The sequence below is a fragment of the Lepidochelys kempii genome, chromosome 11 (genome assembly GCF_965140285.1).
Source record: "Lepidochelys kempii isolate rLepKem1 chromosome 11, rLepKem1.hap1, whole genome shotgun sequence".
Classification (NCBI taxonomy): domain Eukaryota; kingdom Metazoa; phylum Chordata; order Testudines; family Cheloniidae; genus Lepidochelys; species Lepidochelys kempii.
Genome location: NC_136390.1, coordinates 67,869,943 through 67,896,870, shown reverse-complemented (window position 1 = coordinate 67,896,870; position 26,928 = coordinate 67,869,943). Strand labels below are relative to the sequence as shown.

General features: G+C 42.8%; 2 protein-coding genes across 5 annotated transcripts in view; both read right to left on the bottom strand.

Annotated features, from left to right (window-relative positions):
* VWC2L (von Willebrand factor C domain containing 2 like) overlaps positions 1-7,706 on the bottom strand; it is a 125,090-nt gene extending 117,384 nt beyond the window's left edge. For both annotated transcript variants that reach the window (XM_073306731.1, XM_073306730.1), the window contains exons 1-2: positions 7,281-7,706; positions 4,581-5,047 (exon numbers count right to left, since the gene is read on the bottom strand). In XM_073306731.1, the coding sequence (XP_073162832.1) occupies positions 4,581-4,991 (411 nt within the window). In that variant the 5' untranslated portion in view covers positions 4,992-5,047; positions 7,281-7,706. The remainder of the gene's footprint in view (positions 1-4,580; positions 5,048-7,280) is intronic.
* A 694-nt stretch (positions 7,707-8,400) lies between these two features.
* Positions 8,401-26,928, bottom strand: part of SPAG16 (sperm associated antigen 16) — a 722,869-nt gene continuing 704,341 nt past the window's right edge. For 2 of the 3 annotated variants that reach the window (XM_073306724.2, XM_073306726.2), the window contains one exon: positions 8,401-8,740. In XM_073306724.2, coding sequence (XP_073162825.1) covers positions 8,565-8,740 — 176 coding nt within the window. In that variant the 3' untranslated portion in view covers positions 8,401-8,564. The remainder of the gene's footprint in view (positions 8,741-26,928) is intronic. The other variant, XM_073306725.2, reaches the window with a different exon arrangement.

The window sequence follows — 26,928 nt, the reverse complement described above, 5'->3', positions numbered from 1 at the left end:
AGGAGCCAAAATCCCATTGACAGTTGAAATAGACATCTTTGTGCCTAAACCACTTTTGAAAAGCAGATTCAGGCTCCTAAACCAGTCAGGTATTATGATGCTGAGTGCAGCAACACCTAAATACTTTTACAACTCTGTGCCTAAGTGCCTAGCAAGGCGATCCTGGGTACTGCCATCATCTTCAGAGCACTTACTGCATCCCTACCCACTCCCTCCAGATGGGATCCCCAACCCTGGGCTGAAGTTCCATGAAGATCTTGTAAGGTTCACATCAGGGTCACGAGGTCTTCATGGTTTTCTTAAAGGTTATTTGGCCTTTCTATAACATTGTGACCCTAGGCACCCTGTAGTCACACTCTACACACTACTGCAATGCTGTCAGTGCAAAATATGCCTTGTGAGGTACCATATGAAAGATAATAACATGCTGATTATTAATATCACTGTAAAATGCATGTGTTAACTTTATATGTGAAGCGATGAATTTTCTCTATATGATGTTTAAGACAAGATAGCCTAGCCTAGATAAAGATGACAAACAGATCTGTCCTAGACAAAGCAATATGGGCTTACCTCAGTTTACATGTTAGTAGTAAACACAGCTATAGAGTTAAACCAGCAGGGGTTCTCCTGTTCCTGAACTTGAGAGACAGAGAATTAACATGGTTACTGCACTGGACACAGGAGACTGAGTTTTCCAGAATGCCTTCCTGACTTGTGAAACAAAGACATCCCTTTGGGAAATATAAGGAACACAGAGAAACTCTATCTTTATTCTTCACTTTAAGCGACTAAAAAAACCAAATGTTTTGATCTTTGAGATGGATCCTGGACAGGTCAGCCAGGAAAAGTCTGGAAAGGAGACTGTGGATGAGAGGCACCATCTTGAATGAAAACTGTATCTTGCTAGACTAAGTTTGAGACTTTTAGATGAGTGTTTTTGCTTTTAATTGCTTGTAACCATCTCTACCTTTATCTCTCTTACTTGGTATCCTCTAATCCTTGCTCCTTTCTCAATAAACTTGTTTCACTTTTACTCTGGAAGGGAAGGGAGTATTTACCCCAGTTAAATTAATAAACTATGATGCACTGACTCTTTAAAAGAGCAGTGAACTTAATATCTTCTGTGAATGCACAGTGGCATTGCAGAGAAACATCTCAGAGGAGCTCCAGGGCTGGAGTTCATTGGTTGTTTCCTGCTAGGTGAGGTTTGGGCTGGGAGAGCCTTGAGGGGTTTGCTGGTGAGAAAGACAGACTGATGTGGCAGGGAGCTGACACCAAGTCTAATCATCAGCAAAACTCTCTCTTGCTGAGGCTGAGAGTTAACACAGTGGCTCACAGCTTTTTTTCTCCCCAGCAGTGTGTAACAAACACATAAGGAGCTTTATAAAGTATACAAACTATTTTTGAAGCTAGATTTGCATCTGAATTTCAGCTCAGCCTTTCTTTTAGGCATGCAAATATCAACATTTGGACAGCTAGTGAGTAGCTGGTACAAATGAGGTGGCTGGCTGTCCACATGCTCATATTTGTGCATAGTTTATTATGGGTGCACAAAAATTATAGGCACTAATTGTGTCCTCAACATGGAAGTCAGATTTTGGAAAATGTGAGTCTTAGTAACAAAGCAATTCGCACCAGGTACCTCTCTTTAACCCCAAAACTAGTCAAATGCCTCTGTACTCACTTAGAGCAACAGATTGAGAAAAAAATTGGATTTCCCATATCTATGGAATTGTACTGCACTGTAAACAGAGTTTAACTCCATAGAAATACCTTGAGGAATAACAGGACTTTGCTATTTCAGTATAGTTGGAGTTTCACCATAAGCAAGCTTCTTGTAAGGGCCACTCTATCTCCACAGTATATCCCCTCTCACTTTCTCAGGAGCAGAGATGAGTGAATAATTGACTTTTCAGTTCGGTGGCTGACTTTGTGAAGTTTCAGTGCCCCTAAAAGTGCACCTTTTTGTGAATTTGCTATTTGCAGGAAAAAAATCACTCCGCTCTACACAGGAACCCAGCTATGAGCAAGAAGAGGCTTGACTGTGATCTAAATTGAATCAGGAGTGTCTCCACTGAAGTCCTGCATTGAGGATTGTTTGATGCGGGGCATTCCTCTATCGGATAGGCTTTTCCTTAGTTGTTGGGTGGTCATGATGATCTTGGAACTCCTCTGTCTACTGATCACTCTCCAGCTAAAAATTTAGCATGAAGTTCAGGTGGGGGTTAAGTTTCAGCACAATAAACAGAGAATCAAATATATCTTATTAATTTTAACTGAAGTTTTGCGCCTCAATCTCAGTGCATAACATTGAAAACATACACCTAGTGTTATCAGTGGTAAAGTACTCATTCATTGTTTCTCTGAGTATAAAGGTAAAATGTGACCATTAGTTCTGTGACAACTTATTTTTTCTTGCACAGGGTTTGTGACATAAAGATCCACTTGGCATCCCTTATGCTCTAGGATCTCTCCTGAAAAGGTTATACATTAATTTAGCCTGTGTACTCGACCCTGACCCAGGAATTACACTAGGCCACTTATTTTTGAAGGCGTCACCCAAAGATGGTAACGTACCATCTTCAAGGGTCAGAGATGATGCCTGTGATAGTAAGTTGGATTAATTTTTCTTAGGCTACCAACATTCCAATATGTTTTTACAGGTCACACCATCAGCAGCCTCATGTCGTATTCTTCTGCAAAGCAAAGGACACACTGTTCATGAGTCTTTCAAGGATATGTGTTGTGACAGGGTCAGGCCAGATGACTACAGGAGAATGATAGAAGGCAGAGATATTAGCCCCAGGTTAAGTAGGTCCCTTTTCCCTGGGTAAGGTAACAGGGAAGGTTCCGGAACAATCAGGAACTTTCTGGAAACAATTAAGGCAGACAGGCTGATTAGAACACCTGCAGCCAATCAAGAAGCTGCCAGAATCAATTAAGGCAGGCTAATCAGGGCACCTTGGTTTAAAAAGGAGCTCACTTCAGTTTGTGGTGCGCGTGTGAGGAGCTGGGAGCAAGAGGCCGGAGGAGCTGAGAGTGACAATGCATACTGCTGGAGGACTGAGGAGTACAAGCATTATCAGACACCAGGAGGAAGGTCCTATGGTGAGGATACAGAAGGTGTTGGGAGGAGGCCATGGGGAAGTAGCCCAGGGAGTTGTAGCTGTTGCACAGCTGTTCCCGGAGGCACTCTAGACAGCTGCATTCCACAGGGCCCTGGGCTGGAACTCGTAGTAGAGGGTGGATCCGGGTTTCCCCAAACCTCCCAACTCCTGATCAGACACAGGAGGAGTTGACCTGGACTGTGGGTTCACGAAAATGGCCAAACTGAGGGCTGCTGTGAATCTCCGAGGTGAGCAAATCCGCCAATAAGTGCAAGACCCACCAAGGTAGAGGAGGAACTTTGTCACAGTGTCTAATGCACTATGGCACCTTATGAAGCTATTAGGCTGCTTCTAGGGGCTGGACTTCACTACGGGGAGATCAACGCTGCTGCAATCAATGCAGCAGGGATCAATTTAACAGGTCTAGTGAAGACCCATTAAATTGATGGCAGAGCACTCCCTGGTTGCCCAGCTCTCCAAGAACAGTAAGAGAAGTTGACCAGAGAACATAGCTGGAGTAGCATAACTTAGGTTGACTTACCCGATTGTGAAGACAAGCCCTATTCTGACTAATGCTAGTTATGGGTAGATGGGAAATCCCCCATGAAAGAAAAACTAAACAATATACTGTTTACTACAGGTAACAACAGCAAGAGAAGATACTATCTGGAAATAAAGAAGTTCTATCTTGTGTTACTGAAATGCTGGAAAATACGAAGACTGAGGTGAAAGTATTTTCACTGCCAGAGAAGAAAAGAAACTGGCAAGTATATAGAGGGATAAGGCTTATACCCATGAAGAGTCAAAGGTTGCGCTTCAAAGCAAGTCTTCATTATTGAGCTATGAATCTGGAGGCCACATGTTCTAGGACTATAAATTCATGTGTTGGATATAGATGCTACTTGCAACAGCAGTATGGCATTTTCCTTAGCTTAATGGAAAACCTGTAATCTAACTTACTAAAATCACAAATATATGTTGCGTTAATGGTAAAGATTTTTTGAAAGTATGTTTTGGTCTTACATTTAAGGGTTCTTTCAAAAGTATCACTGAGTACTTTCAACCCAATTCTCCCAATAGGAACTTGACAGTTATGATCAATTACTGAGCCATATACTTCCCATTATTTTAAAGTCACCTGCATGGAAATTTAGCTACTAGTGAACTTGATTATCATTATTTAACCAGACACAGCAAGTCCAAATGCTAACGACAGTTACATACTTTGATGTTCTTGTAAATATTAATTCTCTGAGCACTAAACCGGCATTTTTTGTTGTACAAATTTGGGGCGGGATTTTTGAAAAGAGCTCAGCATTGGCTTAACTCTGCTCCCATTGGAATCAATGGGAGTTTTACCATTAACTTCAGTGGGAGCAGAGATAGGCCAATACCGAGTGCCTTTGAAAGTCCGACCACTAAAGTTCATATAACATGCTAGTATTGAATAAATACTAAGATGGCTCATACCTTAAATTCCTCCAAGATTTTGTAATTTTTCCCATGATATTCACAAAAGTTTTTCACTTCTTTGCACTCTGGGCAGCATCCATTGTGTTCCACTTTAGTACACTTTGGGTGGATTTTAGGGCATTCTGGTTGATCACAAATAGGTCCATCCTCAGTACAGACACAAGGACAGTTGGAATGCCCCGGGAAAAATCGTTCTCCCAGTTTGTATACAAAGCCACTGTCATCCACACAGCCTTTCCCTCGATAGTCATCAAAGATCAGATTGTCATTACTTGAGGTCTGGTCGCCTTCATCAGCAGGGTAGTCTTCATGATTGATGGCAGCTGGAGTGACCAACCCAAGTATTAGCAACAGAAGTATGCAGGCTTCATGAATAGGACAAGCCATCCCCCTCCTCAACTTCTGCATACGGTCCCAGTCTCAGATAGAAACAGCTGCTTCCATAGGGACACCAGAGGGGTGGTCTGAAAACAAATATTTAAAATGAGAATAACTTGAAATATTAACAAAAGCAGACGTATGAAGACCATGCTTTCAACCTGTATCTGGAGATACAGTGCTTTCAAAACATACAGATGTTAAATATTGTTTCATTTGAAACAAGTCTCTTATCCTCAATTATTCCGAAGGAGAACAAAGCATACTAAATACGTACATTAAAGCAATCAATTGCATATATATATATAGAGAGAGATATAGACACACACACGTGAATGCACACACGGGCCCATATGACATCTCCACTCAAATGCTGACTTACACCGGTGACTAATGTTTGCTTTTACCTAGTTGTATAATTGGGTCATCTGACACACAAAGAAGTGGAATGATTGCCTGCAATCGCACAGTGAGTGGGTAATTCACTGGGACTGAACGCAGGATCAGAACTGTTCCTTTCCTTTTGCTGTAACCACTACCTCTTCCCTGCTACAATACACAGCTCAGTTTCTTAAAATCAAGAGAATAAACAATCAGGAGAAGGCTTAGCAGAAAAAAAGAAAAAAGGTAAAACAATAATAGTATGAATTCTGGTCAGATTTGAGCTTCAATTATGAAAGACACTCCTGTATTTTATTTAGACTTAGAGAGATGGAATGCAACAGTGTTTTAAATGTGGCATTTTTTCAGAGGAAGGTAAAGAGGTTCGGCTGAGAACATCTGTCAAGTCTGGAGTTTTTGTTGTTGTTTTTTTGCTATAGTCCAATGTCCTTATTTACTATTTCTAGATGCTGACTTTTTTCTGGGAAGCAGTATTCAGATTTGTATTAATTTCCAGCTAGGAATTTATATAACAGTATTTTAAAATGTCTGGCAAGCGCACAGAATTATCGTAATATATTTGTCTCATTAGGTTAGTGACAGTCTCCATTCTAAAACTTAATATGCCATCACAGCTACGTACAACACTCATACCATTTGGCAATGGAGAGTAAGACTTAAATGGCCAAGATAATGACTGACTGATCTGAAAAGGGAGGAAAGCCTGGCCCTGGCCCAGGAAGAATTAGGCACAAAAGAAAGACTCAGCACATATTTTCCTGTTACATTATTGTCTGTGTTGTGTGTCACATCACTGTCACCAATGCATGCAGTCTCAATTCTTTTCTAAATGCCATTCAGATGCCAGTGTAATAGCAGTAGGAAAACAGTCTCTCACCTGTTTTCAGATAACTGGGCAGGGAATGGCTGTCCTATAGTCAAAAGTATTTGTAGGAAACTTTTTATGAACTGAAAAAAGATTAGCTTTATGTTTATTAATAGTGAGGCTTGCAGTATCTGCTAATAGCATACATACAAATACATGAATATAGGTATGTGTATTTACACACACACACACATCTGTAGAAATGCACACATATTTATATGGATATCTATTTCCTCTTCCCTCAAAAGAAACTTTTCCTGTGTACTCCGATTTTTGGTGAGTATTGATGTTAAATGGTTATATTAAAAAAAATCCGTCAGAAAGAATGAATCTGGAGAAAGCTAGAACCTCACAAGAGAAGCTAAAGGATCTTGCTAAAAAAGGCAGTTTTTCTAAAGCTACTATAGGGGGAGACACCGGATATTACACAAGCTTTGTCAAAATCAAAAGATATCCTCTTAATTCAAGTTCTAGATATGATTTTATCACAAGGGTAAGGTACTGTAGTACCGTCAGCAAGAACTGTTATAACATGCTGTTTGGGGGAAGGGGGGGGGAAAGTGTGATGCACACAGATAAGTCTGCATCATAGAACTGGAGAGTAAAGAGTTTTGCCCACCTAGAAGCCACAGGTAGGCATCAATTTTCTAAGCTCAGGTAAGTGGAGATTTAAGGGGGGGGGGGGTGGGAAACAGCCATCAGGAAAGCAATTGATGTTTGAGGTAATGTGAAAGGATCCAACCAACCCAATAAACCTATCCCCGTTTGCTGGTCAGGCACTACAAATGAACGGATTACATATAAATCCATGCTGGCTTGGTACAGCCTGTGCCCCTCGTTAGATGTTCCACAGCAATTTCAAAGACCCAGGCTAAGGCGTGGGAGGGAAACGGACCCGACTGCAGCTCCCTTCTAGGGAAGGGCTTTCACCAAGTAAACAAACCCGGCTCAGCTACGACTCACTTTAACAGTTCAACTTTTCCATCCTTTCTCGTGACCGGCTAACCCGGTGAGCAAAGGCAGATCTCCCCCAGAGACTCGCGGCTACTCACCTAGCGGGCTCGGGGTGTCAAGCCGCCAGGTGGGGGTCACAGGCCAACCTGGACGAAAAGGTCAGCAGTCTCCTAGCCAAAGCAGCTCCTCTGGATTACATTTTCAGCGCCGAGTCCCGGGCAATCCCTGTCCCTCCACCTCCGGCAGCCCCCGCGGCAGGGGAGCGGAGCTTTCGCCCGGGGTTCAGCGTTCAAAGCAAGCGGCAGCTCCAGAGGCGAGGCTGCCTCGCAGCCAGCCAGTCTCCGGCATCGCGTCCAACTTGCCCCGTGGCCCGGCGGCTCCCCGGCGGCGTTGTTCCGCAGCGGGGCTGGCTTAGGCGGAGGAGCCCGGGCGCGGCAGCCGCCGCCGGCTGGGGGAGCGCAGAGCCAGCCCCGGCTGGACCGCAGCCGGCACCATCCCCCGACGCCGCCTCCAGCGGCTCTCCGGGCGCTGCCCCCCGCGGCCCCGCTCGGGCAACGGGAGCAACTTTCCCCGGGCGGGCTTCAGCCCCGCAGCCGCGTGGCCGGGCGCACGGTGCCCGCCGCCGGGGTCCCTTCAGCACCGCGGCCAGCGCTCCGCATGGCGAGCCGGGCGCTGGGCGTGCCGGGCGCGGAAACTAAGAGCCCTTCCTGGGACGGCCCATTGCCGCGGGGGCCAGAGCCGAGACTGCAAGACACGCGTCAGCAGATCGCCCAGGCAGGGGCCAGCCCCCGCTCCCCACCCCTCCCCGCTCCCGATCTGCTCAGTCCGGAGCCGGGGGGCGCTCCCCCGGTCAGCCCGCGGGGCTCCCTGCAGCTACTGGAGGAAGAGGCAGAGATGAGCGGCCAGGCGCCTCTCGCCAGCTCCCCTCGCCCTGCCGGCGATCAACCCGGTCGCTGCAGGAAAGCGGGGGAAAGCCCCACGTTGCTGCATTATTCAAACTTCGGAGCGGCTCGCAGGCTAGAAGGGGGGTTGGGGGAGGTAGGCGGGGGGACTGGGGCGGGGGTGTAGCCGAGCTCTTGTGGCTCTCGCTGTGTTACAGTCAAAACCGGCCTCCTTGCAATTCGTCTGGGCTGGCATTAGGCGTCATTGTAAAGCTACTTCTCCAGCAGCACCCAGAGGTTGCTCCCTGTGTTCAGAAAGACACACTTCAGCACAGACAGTCGGGATTTTATTGGGATCAAAGGCAGAGTTAGATGCATTTCACGCAAATTACGGCTCAGCCAACAATGAGGGCGAAGGCATTTAGCTAGTGGATCGCTGCTGGCATGGTGTCCAAGCATCCCCCCCCCACCCAACCTGAGATGACATCCAGGGGGGCTCACTCAGCTCCAGAGTCGAACAGTTCCATCCGAGCCCCCCGAAAGCAGGTGCTCCGCCTTGTGATCAAAGACAACGCTCTGCACCTCCTCCTCGTGGCCCACCAAGCTGGAAAGCTGCCCCGACTTGAGCTCCAGAGTCTTCACCGTGCCGTCGTTGCTTGCCAGGGCCACGACGTGACCTGGAATTCAGAGCAAAGACATCAGAGTTCTAGAAGGCGACCTGGGGGAGCAAAGGCTCCAGCTGTGAAGTCTGATGCTGTGGACTCTTGCTTGAAATGCACCCACATCTAGCAGGCCACCCTGTCCGGCTCATCTCACTCCTTGAGAGGAAAGGGACATCCTTCAATAATAACAGAGGAGATTTCAGAGTGATTCAGTGAAGCTGAGGACCTGGACTTGCTGCTCCTTGGGAAGGCAGCTATTCTATTTTAATTTTGGTTCAATGAATTAGGGCCAGATTCTGATACTCTGGCTGAGAAGCACTTTAGTCTACAGGTAGTTTCACTCAAACTAGTCAGCACTCCTGGATTAAGGTGCCATGTCACCCAAATGAACCAGAATCCAGCAGACATTAATGTTGATATTCCCAGCATAATAAATAAAGGTGCCTAGGTGAGTTTAGGCATCTAAATTCCATTGGACTTTAGCAGGAGTTGAGCACATAAGTCCCTTGGGTTCCAGTGAAAACTCCCAGCCTAATTAAACAGTCAATATAGAAGTGGACACAGCAGTTAAATGGGGGGCAGAGGGGAGAAGGGGGGCTTAAAGAATCCAAAGCTTCCTTGCACTTATTTTTAAAACAAGCAGTCTCTATATTTTATCAGTCCAAACAAGCCCACTATGTATTTATAAGGTTATTATTTTGCAGTTGAAATAAAAAGCATGGCCAACAGCTGGTAAGTGATACATTTGAATCACCCCTTGTTTTCTCAGCCATCAGATGAGAGAAACTCTCTGCTTCGAAATTAACTGCAATAATCAGGATCTTCACATATGTCCCTACACACAAAACAATAACAGTACCCAACAACAACAAAATCAATACATTCATTTCAAGGCAGATATGGTCTGCTCAACAAAGCCATCATTGTATTTCAAGTCATGATTTGGGTCAAACACCTTTAGCTATTAGAGGCAGGTTCAATATACCCTCTGAATGATTATGGCCCTTTTTTATGTATTGGTACTTTTTTTTTTCCCCTGAAAGCAAAGACATATCACCCATAGAAGCTGAATTAATGGTGGCATTGACAAAGCCAATGCGGTATTGAAGCAAAAGTTTTTGAGGAAGAGTAGGGAAAACAGGTCCAAGTGTTGCCACACTTACTCCATGAATAGCTGATCAGGACTTAGGAGCGAACACAAGTGTGTGGGAAGAATCTGGCCCAAAAGAAAATGTAATTTTAATGATGATGAAGCCACAAGGATTTGTGTATCAGAATCTGATGTAAATTTTATCCTGGAAATATACTGTCCGTCCTTTCAGAATAATTCACAACAATGATGTCTCTTGTTATGCTCACCACAATAGGATGGCTTCATTTGACAGCGTATGAGGTAAACAAATGCCATTTTCTCCATTTATCAAGTGAAACATTCCAGCAAAATAATCTCAAAAATGCATTGAGAACATTTAATCACAGGTTATGCCTGGAGTGGTCATGGCTATTTGTACAAGAGGTGGAAGTATGGAAGTAGAGCTAACCATGATAAATATGCCTTATTTGCAAACCTTTATAACTACCGGGCTTCTTCATCTAAAACAAAGCCTGACACAGCAAAGATCTGTAGGATGGATTAGGGTGTCCAAAGCACCAGATGCGAATATTTATTATAAACTCTCTTTTAGCAAGTCTTTGCAAGTCTTTGCTGACAGAAGCATTACATATGGATTTCACTTGCGACCAGACTCTATAGGCAATTGCTGGGAGGTTTTCCCTAAGAGACAAACAAATGACTTTTAGCTCAGAGTCTTAACGTTGAAACAGCTGGGTAGGGAGTTACTGTCACATTTCATCTTTTTAAAACAGTAACAAATGCATATATTCAAAAGAGAGAGGATTTGGACAGTCCCAGTTAACGTTCGGAAAGTAAAATCCATCCAAATTGATATTTGAAACAATAAACTTATTTGTCTAGTTAAAATTCTCGCTGACTACTGTACAAGGGGAGTAGGACAGGCCCTAACAGTGCATCTTTATAACCTTTGCCAGCTAAATCATATGCCTGAAAGATACAGATATTTATGTTATTTGGTTGGGGTATGTGAATATCTGAAAATGTTAGTAAAATATAGTAACAATTAGCTAGATTGCGCAGTAGTGATCAAAGAAGTATGTGTCTGATAGCTAGTACTCTCTGGGAAAAATGTTTGGGGGTATGTAAGTGTTAGTGGAGAATGGTTCCTTTCACCCACCTTCAATGCTAGCCAATTTATGGCGCATTGCTATTGTGGACTATGAACAAAGCAACTTATTTGCTCTGGAGCAGAAGGGTGTATGAGTGAATGTGTGAGTGAGTGAAACAGCAAATGAGGAACAGAGGGCACATAATGGGAATGTCTCATTTCCGTTACCCTTTATGTCAACACTGATCTACCTGCTCATGACGATTTGCTGATTATAAAGTAAATGTACTCCCTCCTTCCTGCCAAAACAAATTTGTTCTTGTTTCAAAGAAACACAGGACCTGCTTGATTTTGAGATCCCAATGTCAGGAAGCAGGGCTAGCAAAGAGGATGGGAAAGCAACTGAGCACATTAGATCAGGAGTCACAGAGACAATAAGCATGGAAACTCAGGCTGCCATTTTTGCAGTCATTGCTCAAAGCAGTTATTTTTGCCTTCATCAGCAGTAATACTCATGAACAGATGGAGGGTACAGGACGGGCAGCTAGACAGTCAATGGCAGTAGAGTACTGGCCCTGGGGATGTGCTAGGAGTAATATGGCTCCAAAAGGGGCACTGCAAAATACTTTGAGACCTCTGGGGTCTGAACTCCGTCTACTCTAGCACTCACTCCACTGTTACTGCTAATGCAGCTACACTGTTCCTGCCTGTGACTAGAATAGGGGTAATTGTTCTTGTTCAGCTGACTGGTGTTAGCACCAATGTGAATCACTGTGCAGACAGAAGGCCACAGGAGATGGGCCAGTTCTTATGACCATGTTAGTTATACTTGCTCCTTGCTTTACAGTGGAAAAAAAATGCCAGAAGCCACTAGAGATCATAATGGTGGGACATATTCATAACATTCCCTGTTGCATATGTGTTTGGTGTCTGTTGTGTCTGTTCCTTCCCTCTCTACTGGCCAGCAGCATAGAGCTTAATTCCCCTTGTACAGACCATATAAGGGCTTGCAACAGATATATAATGTGTGGGAGTCTATGACTGTATGGTCACATTTCTTCTCTGTTCTTCCTTGACTTTTGCTGAGTGATTAGGGCCTTCTGAGCCTTTCCATCCAAATGCAGAATAAGGGAACAGAGCATATGGCCTCAGCAGCTGAATTAGCTATCTCCACACTGTTCCCAAATTCCAGTGTACAACAAGCGAAGAGCTGTTCTTGGACTCCAGTTGTAAGCTCCTGCATGGTAGCTTGTCATGCTGCCATTTACAGATTAGCCAAGATCTTTATTTTAGACACTGATTAATTACAAGCATAATCCTGAAGTTTTGGCCAGATCTATACCTGAAAAATGATAAAATCTTGAAGATCATTGCAATTCTCCCCTTGCCCTCTTATCAACATTGCCCTTTTAGAAAGACTGCACATATAAAACATACCCCTGGGTGTTCTCTCTTGAGAATAGAGGTGTAATATCAATCAGTTAGCACCTCAAAAGATGTTATAACTTTTTATTTTATGGGCCAGACCTCATTTGGTGTATGGCCATTGATGGAGTTATGCTGATTTATACCAGCTGAGGATCTGACCTTATAACTTAAGGAATATATGTAAGATTTTGGAGCTAAGGACATTTTATACACATATGGTAATAAGAGATGAACTTCTGATCTTTCGTACACTGATACAAATGAAGAGTAACTCCAGTGAAGTTTATGCACTGGGATAAAGCCAATATGAGTCCAAAGTCACGGCCATTGTATGTTTAACTAAATTTGATTTTAAGTTCTATGGAAGCAGGGATCTGTATTTTTATTTCCTTGACTATAAAGAGCCATAAACACCAATGATGCTAAGTAAATAATAATAACAATAATGAAACCACTTTATATAAATACAGTATGAAATCCATCTCATGATATGAATTGTTGGCTACATGTAAAATACTGTTGAAGCAGTTTAATTTAATTTGTTACTGCATGACAGATTTCTTCAGAATACAAAACTAGACAAGATTAATTTGCTGGGCTGATAAAGCCAAATTACCGAGGGTAGAGGGAACAAGACCTGTATTTGTCAAAGGACAAAAAAATTGACAATTCATATTCCAGGAGATCCTAATAGAAATCACAGCAATGATTACCAGCTGTCTTTGTAAAATGAATTCGGAGCGAAGCTCTGCCAAGACAACATTAGGCCACGCTTTACGATGCGACGTATCCAAGTATCCATAAACAATGTCATTTTTGCAATGGAATAGCCTAAAAAGCAGACTGTTTTACTGATATTTGGCTTTGACATTTGATAAATCATGTTGACCGAAGCCTTAGATTTTTTGTTATTAAAGGAACAAGTCACAATCCCAAAGGCTGTTTTGCAGTTAATGTATCAAACAGAAACTGAGCCCGCCGTAGAAAACACTCCAACAGATCTAACCTAATTTGCTTTCTACTTCCCTACTAAATCCTGCTATAGGCTTAGACTATTATGGCTAAATGTCCACGTCAAACCAAAGACAAATGAAGGGCTGGTTGATTGGAATAATAAGATAATATTTATGTTGAAGCACTGGATTTTTCTTCAGGCAAATGAATGTAGAAATTATACATCTAATTTAATTATTGAATACTCTGAATATTTCTGTTTTAGCAGGACCAAGCTGCCTAGTGCCTCTACAGAATTTTGGTAGGATGAATGCTAAATGCCACACACAAATCAACCAACCAACCAACCACTTAATGTTTCCTATTAGACTGAGACATTAGTGCTGATAAACCAGAATATAAATAGCATTATTTCTGTCTTTAATTCAATTATTTGTGTAGACCCAGTATTAATTCTTTGGCTTATTTGTGGAACAGAACAAGAAATGCATACAAAAATCATGTAAAACTCTCCCTCAGCCTTTATTCATATAAGTAGTCAATACTTATATTGACTATTCATGAAAATGAAGAATACAAGACTTGGATCATTGTTTCTAATGAAAGAAGGAGGTAATAAAATAATTATATTTCTCACTGAAAACAAACCAAGAGCAACAGGTTTCCCAATTTAACACCACCAGCTCTGCTTAAAACTGTAAGCAAAGAATTCTTCAAAGAAACAAACCCAGTCATTTCATATTTCATTCAAATTACAGGTGTCTTGCATGAATTTTAGCTATTTTGTTTATCGTTGCTGCACAAGGAAGAAGCCTGAAACTATTACAACAAGCAGGAAACTATAGTGTGTAGCATAGATGAAATAACATGTCATAGAAAGAAAGCAAAGCTTTGATCAATCTGAAAATGATTTTTATACACATCAGAACCAATTCAAAGCAATTCTCCGGGATCAATATAGATAGACAGACATGCTTCTCAGCATTTATTACCTGTGGAGGGAATTATTGATTACCTCCATTGATTTCTTCTATGTATGTGGAGAGGCATCTGTTGTTTTTCCAGAAAGATGCCTCAAAGTGAAAAGTATCAAGAAACTACTTATATTTTAAGGATTTACATTAATGGTTCAAGCACTGTCATTACTCAGGACTTTGCAACCCCATTCAAAGAGAGGTGAAATATAATTTAGCTTATTTTTAGCACATGATTGTTAGTCAATACAATGTATTGTAAGAGAAGTTGCTTTGAAACCTTACTTGCAACTCATCTTTTAAAGTACACATTGTACCAAATATGTTTTCACAGCCTGTCCCCTTTGTAAAGCATTCCTTTTGTCAAAAGCATTTGGTAAAAAAGGGGGAGAAAAGGGAGAGGCTAAATTCCTTGCTGGTGTAAATAGCTGAAATTTCACTGAAGCCAATGGAGCTACAACAATTTACATCATCATTATTAGATCCTATATTACAACAGTGCCTAGAGGATGCAATCACGGATTGAGTCCCCATTGTGCTAGGCACTGTACAAAAAGATGGTCCCTTACGCAGTTTGCAACCCAACTCAAAGACTAGAAACAACAGGTGGCCAATGGATCGGGCAGTACAAGGTAAAATGGGACAACTGTAAATATAATCATCTGTGGTCAGACGGCCTACCCATTGCCAAAAGCCTTGTAGGCATCATGGTAGGAGGAAAGGACTTGGCTCTAAATTTACAGATCCTTACCTGCTGTGAATTTGAGGAGCTGATTGAAGCCAATTTACATCAGCTGTGGATCTGGCCCACAAAGTTTAAATTTAGTGTGAAATTGCACAAGCACTTATTTTTGGGAACTTTTGGGGAGTAGGAATTAATGGAAGGGAAGGCATCCGAACACACCTGTGACTTTACAGGCAAATGAAGGGCTAGCCTCAGTCAGAGTAGATAAAATGTTTAACAGCTGTTGCAAAGTGTGATTGCAGTGGCTGTAGATAAAATTGTTCATTACTGTCATACCATGCAGAATGTTATTTACCAAGCAACTGATTTGCACCATACGAAAGATGTTTTATATATGTTTTTGTTCTATAAACAGCTTTCAACAAATACAGTAATTATTTCTTGTCTTCCAAACGTAAACTATGTTTTGCTTAGGAATGCACTTCTTTGACATTGCTATAATCCCTAAATTCTAGCAGTACATGAATAAATCCCTTGAAACACTCTTCTCTTGCTAGTAACAACACATACCCCTTCCCCTCACCCACACAGAGCTTTTAGTTAAGTTTTTCACAAGAGAGAATGAAGAGGAATGTTCTCAAGAAGGTGCTAATTTATATGGAATAATTGACAAAATATTATAGTAACTCGGTCCAAGATAATTGGGAAAGAAAGAAAGGACTTCAAGACTTTGCTGACACAGGGAATGGTTTTTAATCAGTTGTTACTGAACTAACTTAGTTCCTGTTAAGAAATCACTGATTTTTCTCTCAGAAATAGTTAAGTCAAAGATGCTAGAGATCTGGCAATGTGCATTAGGAAAAATTACAATTATCTACAAGCACTTAAACTGCTGAGTCATCTTATTGATGCAAAATGTCCCATTGAATTCAATGCGATTACTCTCATGCGTAAGTGTTTGCAGGATCAGGGCCTTACTTTGCAAATAGAGAAATTTTATTGTGATTCTGTATTTTTTATGGTTTTCAGATAAACCAATTGCAAAATGCATAAAGGGAGAAGGAGACAATCAACAGAAAGAAAATAGAAATACACAGAGTCCCAGGCTCAGGAAGGTACTTAAGGCCTAACTTTAAGCACATGAGTTGTGGTAGGTAGGGGCTTCTTACTATGGACAGATCCACTTTTATTTGGTTCTTTAATCGGACTGAAACTGTTGGAGCCTTGTAAGGGGAAATTTAGCTTTTTATGGTTGACTGAGGGTATATAAAGGCAGGACCCTTTAGGAAAAATCCTAAAGGAAAAATCATGGAGCAGGTCCTCAAAGAATCAATCCTGAAGCACTTACATGAGAGAAAAGTTATCAGGAACAGTCAGCATGGATTCACCAAGGGAAGGTCATGCCTGACTAATCTAATCGCCTTATATGATGAGATTACTGGTTCTGTGGATGAAGGGAAAGCAGTAGATGTATTGTTTCTTGACTTTAGCAAAGCTTTTGACACGGTCTCCCACAGTATTCTTGTCAGCAAGTTAAAGAAGTACGGGCTGGATGAATGCACTATAAGGTGGGTAGAAAGTTGGCTAGATTGTCGGGCTCAACGGGTAGTGATCAATGGCTCCATGTCTAGTTGGCAGCTGGTGTCAAGTGGAGTGCCCCAGGGGTCGGTCCTGGGGCTGGTTTTGTTCAATATCTTCATAAATGATCTGGAGGATGGTGTGGATTGCACTCTCAGCAAATTTGCGGATGATACTAAACTGGGAGGAGTGGTAGATACGCTGGAGGGCAGGGATAGGATACAGAGGGACCTAGACAAATTGGAGGATTGGGCCAAAAGAAATCTGATGAGGTTCAATAAGGATAAGTGCAGGGTCCTGCACTTAGGATGGAAGAACCCAATGCACAGCTACAGACAAGGGACCGAATGGCTAGGCAGCAGTTCTGCGGAAAAGGACCTAGTGGTGACAGTGGACGAGAAGCTGGATATGAGTCAGCAGTGTGCCCTTGTTGCCAAGAAGGCCAATGGCATTTTGGGATGTATAAGTAGGGGCATAGCGAGCAGATCGAGGGACGTGATCGTCCCCCTCTATTCGACATTGGTGAGGCCTCATCTGGAGTACTGTGTCCAGTTTTGGGCCCCACACTACAAGAAGGATGTGGATAAATTGGAAAGAGTCCAGCGAAGGGCAACAAAAATAATTAGGGGTCTGGAACACATGACTTATGAGGAGAGGCTGAGAGAACTGGGATTGTTTAGTCTGCAGAAGAGAAGAATGAGGGGGGATTTGATAGCTGCTTTCAACTACCTGAGAGGTGGTTCCAGAGAGGATGGTTCTAGACTATTCTCAGTGGTAGAAGAGGACAGGACAAGGAGTAATGGTCTCAAGTTGCTGTGGGGGAGGTTTAGGTTGGATATTAGGAAAAACTTTTTCACTAGGAGGGTGGTGAAACACTGAAATGCGTTGCCTAGGGAGGTGGTGGAATCTCCTTCCTTAGAAGTTTGTAAGGTCAGGCTTGTCAAGGTTCCTCCCCGACTCTGAACTCTAGGGTACAGATGTGGGGACCTGCATGAAAAACCTCCTAAGCTTATCTTTACCAGCTTAGGTCAAAACTTCCCCAAGGTACAAAATATTCCACCCTTTGTCCTTGCCGCTACCACCACCAAACTAATACTGGTTACTGGGGAAGAGCTGTTTGGACGCGTCTTTCCCCCCAAAATACTTCCCAAAACCTTGCACCCCACTTCCTGGACAAGGTTTGGTAAAAAGCCTCACCACTTTGCCTAGGTGACTACAGACCCAGACCCTTGGATTTTAAGAACAATGAACAATCCTCCCAACACTTGCACACCCCCCTTTCCTGAGAAATGTTGGATAAAAAGCCTCACCAATTTGCATAGGTGACCACAGACCCAAACCCTTGGATCTGAGAACAATGAAAAAGCATTCAGTTTTCTTACAAGAAGACTTTTAATAAAAATAGAAGTAAATAGAAATAAAGAAATCCCTTTTGTAAAATCAGGATGGTAGATATCTTACAGGGTAATTAGATTAAAAAACATAGAGAACCCCTCTAGGCAAAACCTTAAGTTACAAAAAAGATACACAGACAGAAATAGTTATTCTATTCAGCACAATTCTTTTCTCAGCCATTTAAAGAAATCATAATCTAACACATACCTAGCTAGATTACTTACTAAAAGTTCTAAGACTCCATTCCTGGTCTATCCCCGGCAGAAAACCAGCATATAGACAGACACACAGACCCTTTGTTTCTCTCCCTCCTCCCAGCTTTTGAAAGTATCTTGTCTCCTCATTGGTCATTTTGGTCAGGTGCCAGCGAGGTTACCTTTAGCTTCTTAACCCTTTACAGGTGAGAGGAGCTTTCCCCTGGCCAGGAGGGATTTCAAAGGGGTTTACCCTTCCCTTTATATTTATGACAAGGCTTGACAAAGCCCTGGCTGGGATGTTTTAATTGGGGATTGGTCCTGCTTTTGAGCAGGGGGTTGGACTAGATGACCTCCTGAGGTCCCTTCCAACCCTGATATTCTATGATTCTATGATTTTATGACCCAGATTTACTAGACTCAACTATTCAGGGAAGAGAACTGTAACAGGAATTAATACCAGAGAAAAAAATACTTTTAGGCAAATTCCTCAATAGAAATTTAGGAATGTGTAGGGGGCTTTTAGTGAAGCATTGAATGATCCACCTTGTCACGGTGATGGGTCATCAGGACAGAGTGATGGTGCTGCATCAGAATTGGGGACATTGGTTCCACATCAGCTGGTTATACTTCAGTCCCTTTGCATGGAGGGTTGTCCCTAGCAAGAGATGAGCTTACTATAGGATATATCCATAAGCATTTAGTTTTTGGAGAGTAAGGGATCTGGTCAGCATTTGGCAAATTTAAATGGAGCACACTGTTTAGCTCTGATTATGCTTCTATAAAGAAAACTTGACCTAGATGGAGAGGCATTCTTTCCAAAGCTTGAACAGTTCTCAGAACTTGACAAATTGCTTTTTGGTAAAAAAAAAAATATATATCACTGGAAAGTTACTCAAAGCAGAGAAAGCAGGTATCTGATAGGAGAAAATCCTTTATCCAAAGAGACTTATAAAAGACTTTACAAGATCCTGGACAATTAGTGTACAGTTATTTTTCAGCTGAACATGAATTTGTTTAAATTAGATTTTATTTGGCCTTTTGGTGGTATTTATTGTTTTCAAACTGGTTGCTTCTTAAGAAAAGAAAAGTGGAATATGTTGGAGGACAGTTTTTAGATGTCACTTTTCAAGTGAAGTTGTGAAGACACATTCACCATTCAGCACTAGATCTAGAAGGATGAGCTCATGGCTCACTTTCTACAAACAACCAGTTCTATCTCTTATCTATGAATGGCAGTATTTCATTATCTTTTCTATCCACGTGGAAGAAAAACAAATTGTATTTGCATCTAGTAGGAATAACTTTGTCTAAATATCAATTTTATATATTTATATATGTGCATGTATGGTCACCTGTGCAACTGAGTTTACCAGAATATAAGATTAAGTACATGGCAGATGGCATTCTGGTAAACAGTGAAAAGATCATTAACTCTGCTTAGAATTTCCTAAAGCAGGTAATTGAAGAGAGCAAACATACGTGAGGATTTATAGCCATTTATGTTTAGTTTGTCTAAGTGTTTGGGGTGGAATATCTGGTACTCTTCAATTGCTGTAGTACAAAGAGGGTATTTTCATGGAGAAGATAAAAAGTGCACTATTGAGAAAATAGGATGGAATAGGATCCAATAATGACTTCACACTGCCTTGGTCTCTGAAGCTGTCTCTTAGGCCCAGCTGTTCTGGTAGTAACCACACACAGGAGTTATCCTTAAGCTGAAAAAAATAACAGATCAAGGGTTGGGATATTCAAAGGGACCTAAGGGAGTTGGGCACCCAATTTCCATCGATTTTCAAGAGCAGGTAGGTGTCTAACCTATCAAAGCACTTTAACAAGGTGAATTTGGAGAGGTAAACTACAGAAGCCACTGAAATAGAGCAAGAAATGGATCATCAGAGAAATGAATAGTTTTTAGTTTTTTGGTAGCGATTAGTTAGAACTGTATGTCAACTAAGTGGCATTTCACCTGTACAATGTCCACTGGTATAAACTAATTCAATCTGTTCATCTTATTTCTCAAAATGTTATGGTGATGTATGTATACATGTAAAGTTGCTGGGTTCGGGTGCATTGAGAAGTAAGGAGGCTTTTTATTTTTGCGATGGGGATCTCAACAGAGAAGAAGTGTGGGAGAGCGCCTGCTCTTGCTTTGGGCAACTCAGGAAGATCCTAGTTTCTTTGCATATTGACAGGCATGACTGATACAATTTCTGCACACTGGGAGTGAAATATTTTTCTTGGACAGAAAGGTCAGCAGTTTTATCATGCACAGACCTGGGGGACTGATAGCCAGACATTTGAAATTGGCTGTTAAAACCACTGTAGTGTTACCTCTGTATCTGGCAATTGCCACTGGAGAACTGTGACCAGTTCTGGGGTCCACAATTCAAGAATGATGTTGATAAATTGGAGAGGAATTGAGCTTAACAAAGAGAAGGCTAAGGGATGACGTGAACAGCCTGGAAGTACCTACATAGTGGAACAGAAATTTGATAATAAAGGGCCAGTCTGGCAGACAAAGGTATAACACGATCTAATGGCTCCAATTTAACAGTGAAGTTAATGAACCATTGGAACAACTTACCAAGGGTACTGGTAAATTCTCCATCACTGGAAATATTTAAATCAAGATTGGATATTTTTCTAAAAAAATATGTTCTAGTTCTAACAGGAATCAATTCAGGGAAGTTCTCTGGCCTGTGTTATATGGGTCAGACTAGATGATCACAGTGGTCCCCTCTGGCTTTATAATCTGTGAATCTAAACATCGGACTGGCCCAATAGACATTGGTAATGATCGCACATTTGTCGGAATATTAATGATATTACGATGCTGAGTCAATGGGAAGCAGTACGAAGACATGTCAGAGTAAGGACTCGATCAATAATTGTGGTCTGAGGAACTTCAGAGAATGTGATGTTAATAACATTGCTGCTATAGCCGGCAGGGCAAGGAGATGACAAGAAAATGTCAAATGTTAAAATTCTGCAAGAGTGAAAGGTGACTGCAGAAATGAGTAATGATCAGTATAATCTGCTGATCTTCACAAATGAATTAATTATCATAAAATTATCTAAATGAGGTCCTAAAATGAAACTCCATTCGCAGGGACATTTTCCACAATAATTTCTGATCAAGTGGAAAGTATCTGAATTACTGTTAGGGTTCAAGTTAAACCATCACTTTTAATAACAATTTTTATTCTTCTATTAAAATTGCACAAATGAAATTTCAATTTAAATGAATAAATACTGGACATTGCGCAATACCTTCTCCAAAATGTGCTAGTTCAAGCAACTTTCCTACAACAGTCTGGGAGAAACAAACCCTGATGTGAAATATGTTAACTAAAACATCTTACCTTATCTTTCTGAGTGTTCTGGGAAACCTAGAATAATGTAAGTGCATGTTACAAATTGGAATTTACACTGGACTTCTTTAGAATTGGGATGCAAAATGGCCTACACTATTAGAGGTCAGTATGATGTCCAGCTAAAAGATCAGGGCATTCATATTATTCCAGTTGCAAGAATTCTATATTTTTTTACTGGCCTAAGAAAGGGGTTAAATATCTCAATATATAGACATAGATTTTGTGTCATTTCACAATGCAATATTTCTGTTGCGTTTTATAAACAACAGAAAGACAGCAAGATATTCAAAAACCTGTCTCTGTCTAATAGAAACACAATTTTCAGAAGCACTAGTAGAATATAAAATAACCCTCTTTTTTATTAATATTCTACTCCTCTCTCTCTTTTTGGATGCCTGCAGTCATTCAATACAAGCCTCTCTGATCCTCCTTTCTTTCTCAAGTGATAATATGGATATGCAAGAGGAGTACGAGATCAGACCAGGATGTAAGTAATGACTTGTTTTCCCCATGGATCCCCGTATCTGTCATCTATTCAACCTTATCATTAGCTTAAAGAATGAAGGGCCAGATTTTTAATGGGATTTAGGTACTTTAAGATGCAGACGGGTGCCTAGTGGATTTTCAAAAAGACTTAGGCATCTAACTACCATATTTCCATTGAAATCATGGAAATTAGAGATGTGGGCACTTCTGAAAATACCACTGGATGCCTAAACACCTTTAAAAATCTGGTCCCCATTAGCCAGTGTCCACTACTGAACCTGGATCTTCATGGCAGGGTGCAGTCTCTAACACTGAGGTAATGCACTTCTTGTCTCTACTGTACTTCTAACTGGTTGTAATTAACACCTTCCTCTCTAATACAATTCCCTTGGCTCCTAGAAGAGACTTATAGAGTGCACTGAGCCTAATGACATTTCAGATGTGGCGCTCATTTATGATGAAGGATGTGTGAGATTAAAGTGGAATCAGGTGGTCGAGAGTTGTTGTCAGTTGTTCTGCAGGCGTGGATGTCAAGCTCAATTTTAGTCTTATAAGAATTTAAACTCATTGTAATCAGATGCATATAAATGACCTCAGGTGAAAAGGAGTTTGGAAAAAATAAACATTTTGCTTCACCTCACAAGTTGCAACCTTCGCTCCCAAACATTTTTACCCTGGAGTACGCGCATAGAATAAAGCACTTGTGTTCTCCTCGGGCTGGATTATAGAGGAAGCTGCCGATAAACACATGTTTTGAGCTCTAATGCTTCTAGTATTCATCTTCCATTTGCATCAAATTAGCTGATGAAACAATTCCATTTTGGCTATTAAGTTACTTTGCAAGACCAGAAGTAAATGAATAAAGACGGAGATCGTTATTCATCAGGTTGATCTTGTGTTTAAGGAATGGGATTGAAATACAGAAGACCTTGGTTCAATGCCTGGTTCTGCTACAGACTTCTTGTGTGTCCTTGGGCCAATAACTTATTCCTCATCTGTAAAATGGGGATAAAAATGCTCCCTTTCTCAGATGTTTTGTCCCTTTCGATTGAAAGTTATTCAGGGCAGGAACAGTATCTTACTCTGTTTGTTCAGTATCTAGCACAATGGAGCCCCAAACTGTGTTGAAACCCTGAGATGCTACTGTAGTATAAATAAATCATAATAATTGGTTTAAGAGGTTTCTTTCATGTAGATTATTACGAAATGATTGGCACCTAAATGTTTTGCCCTGTAAACAACTAAAATGTGTTTTACCGTGATAGTGAAAGAACACAGATTTAGAAACTGGGTTTAATAAAACGTTTTCCAGGGAAAAACTTAAAACAGAGGCTCTGCCCTTAACATAAGCATGTTATTGTCAACAGTGGCGCAAGGCGGAACCAGGGAAGGAGATGCGGCTTGTTCTTTTACCTACACATTCCTACTACTGTCATTTTTCAGGTTTGTCATATTCACAGTCTTGACAGTGCAAACACTATTCTGTAAAATCTGTCAAAGAGGCCAGTTGATTTCCTATATCTTCTGACGCTTGCAGCTCTTTAATATCAGGCTGTCAGAACACCTAAGAGAAAGACAGGTGCTCACTTGTTCAGTGCTGTTACTGTGACTGCCATCACACATTCTTTAATCATTAGCCTTATACTATGAAATTCTGACTTTTATACCCTTGGAGTTCCATGCTGTAAAATGATACTAGCATAAATCTATCTTATGGGTCAGCTAGCTCACTTGCCCAGGGAACTATATTTATGAAATGAATCCTTTGTATTTTATGAACTGTATATTATTTTTTCTAAAATTTTCTTCTGTGATCTGTTACTTTCCCTGTTGTTTTTTGTAACTCTTTATTGAATTTATGATACCCACGGGTGAAACTCAGTTGGGTAACAGTCTTCTCTATCTTAAACCAAGGTAGATTAGGCACAGTCATGAGCAACGGGTAGAGCACCAACCCAAGAGTAGCCCTGGAAGGCCCTGGACTCAGAGAAACCTCTCTAAGCCACATCTCCTTCCCTGGTTCCTCCTTGCACCATGCTTATCAGCAGCACAAAGCCACACCCCCTGTGCAGGCTCAGCTCTTCTGGTCAATGAGGAGGGGTGCATTCAAAGCACTACCCATTCCTAACCCAGGTGTTCCGGGGGGGAGTAAGTAGGACCCTCTTCTTCCATGGAGGATAGGTCCATCAGTGGCTATTAGCCAAGATGCAACCCCATTCTCTGGGTGTCCCTAAGCCAGTGACTACCAGATGCTAGGACTGGACAACAGGTGATGAATCACTCGATAATTGCGCTGTTCTGTTCATTCTCTCTGAAGCATCTGGCTGCTGTTGAAAGACAGGATACTGGGCCACTATGATCTGACCCACTGTGGTCATTTTTACGTTCTTATGTTTCATGAAACCTTCCACACCTGAACCGTTACCCCATATATTGTATCTGAGTTGAATTTTAAGTGCTTTGAAGCAGGCACTGTGTATTTTTGAGTGCTCTACAAAATGCTGCATATTTAGCTTTCAGACCTGAATGAGTAGTATTACAAATACTGAAGCATTTTTCCTTATTGAAGTGCAGTAATATCAAGGTATAGCCAGAACAATTATAACAATTCTCAAATTAGTTATTGGGGTGCAACATGCACTTGTAACACACAAGTTCTTTTTCAGGTGGTTGCTTTGAATTAATTAAGAAGATGAAATTGATAAATCACACAGAGAAGCTTTATAAGCTTTTGATAACTGTGACAGGGTGCTGAGTGAGAAGCACTTAGTCAGCCCCTGCCACTCCAGCCCCAATCAAAGGGAATGGATTGGGGCTGATTGGACAGCCCTGTGTCTGCCTGGTAATGGGCAGCACCTTCCAGCCTCCTTAGCCAGGGCTATAAAGGCTGAAAGGAAGCCGGAAGAAGGGAGGAAGAGAAAGGCCAGGCACAGAGTGAGGTGGGAGACTTCTGGTCTGTTGCTGGCCAGGCCTGCATTTGGCAAAGTTGGCTGTGAAACCTGTACGTAGGTGGAAAGTGGTGGCGGGAAAACAACTGTAAATAAAGAACTCTGATATTGATCAAGCTGAGGCATTCCTGACTGATTGGAGAGGGCAACAGGGGCTGAAACTAGAGGGGTCCAGTGTGAGACACGCTACATGTGGGGGCTTGTCTGGGATCTGAAGCCAGCACAAGAGTTTGGTGGCCCGGAGATGGAGGGAACCCTGCAGTAGCTAGCAAAGCAACAGGAGGAGATGCAGAAGGCACTGCAAGCCTTCCAGCACTCCCACCAGCGTGAGAGGCAGGCCTTACTTGCCTGGCAGGCAAAGCAACAGAAAAAACTCTCCAGGACTTTACAAAGGAGCAGGCCAATGTGCAGCAGCAGCTCCTACAAAGACTGGTGAGACCCCCGGGAGGTGAGGGCACCCGCACAACAGTGTTAGGCCTATGTAAGATGGGCCGGCCGATGACCCGGATGCCTTCCTTTGTGCCTTGGAGTGGGTAGCCATGGTCGCCGGATGGGATAGGGCAACCCGGGCCCTACGACTGGCTCCCCATCTGGCCAGCGAGGCTCAAGCTGCCTGTATGGTGCTGAGCAATGACCAGGCCAAGGACTATAAGGCGCTAAAGGCGGCTGTCCTAGCCCACATAGGGCTGTTGGTGGAGAAATACTGGCAGAAATTTCGGTCAGCCTGGTGGAAGCTGACAGACTGGGCCACGCATTGGTTGCGGCTGGATACCCAAACAGTGGGGGAAATCATGGATCGGGTGATCCTCGAACAGTTTTTACGGGGCCTCCCAGAGAGCATGAGAGTCTGGGTCAGGTGACACCAGCCAGGCACAGTGCAGGCAGTCATTAAGTTAACGGAGGAGTGCATGGAGGTGGACTTCCCCCGAAAGGAGGGTCGGACCTGAGTGGGGAAAAAAACCCTGAGAAACTGCCCCCGGGAAGGCCCGGAGAGGAACTAGGAGGAGACCGGGGAGCCCCCAGTCACCCTGGACAGCTCGTGTACCAGTACATAAAAAGGGGGATTGCCTGGAGATGGACTGTGGCCTAGCTGAGTTTTGCGGCTGGACTAATGTTGGAGGGCAGGGGAATGGGTGAGGACTAGCCACCATTCCGGTGTGAGTGGAAAGGAAGCTCCAGAGGGGCCTGGTGGACACAGCCTCGAACTGCTCGCTTATCTAGAGGGGGCTGGTAAAGCCACATTGGCTTATCCCCGGGGCAAGGATAAAGCTCAAATGTATCCACGGGGATTGGAAGCACTGCCCCATGGCACAGGTGCCCCTGGAAGAACAGGGCAGATTTGCCTGGAAACAGGTTGGGGTAGTGTAGGGGTTACTGTACCAAGTGGTACTGGGGACAGACTGGGCCCCCCACCCAAAAGGGAAAGGAGACAGTGGGAGGAAACCCATCAGCAGGAAAAAGGGAGGGACCCCACAGAAGGGAGGAGAACCCCCTACACTAGTGGACACCGGTGAGGGGGAGGACCACAGTCCCCAGAGAAAACAAGGAACAAGCCTTAGACAACAGAGCACAAATAGGGAAGGAAAAGGAGCAGAGGCCAAGGAGTGCCTCAGAATAGAACCCCCAGGTAAGAAGGCCAGGGCCCCACTGGGGAGGGTAGCAGAACCTGAGGCCCTGGGTGTCCTGGAGGAAGGCCAGACTAACCCTGATCCCCTGCCAGGGGAAAAAGGGGAGCAGCCGGGAGAACAAACCCAAGGTTGTGACTGGTGTGAAGATCTATGGGTGGCAATGGACTTGTGGGGCCGTCCCTCCCCCCAGTGTGCATTGTGTGGGTGGGGGATGAACGATGACTCCAGAGATCACCCAGTGGGAAGAGAGGGACTCCCCCGGAATAACCCCCCAGTACAGGGAGAAGAGGCCGGGCTAGGCCAAACCTAGCGGTTGCTTAAGGGGAAAGGTGTGTGACAGGGTGCTGGGTGAGAAGCACTTATTCAGCCTCTG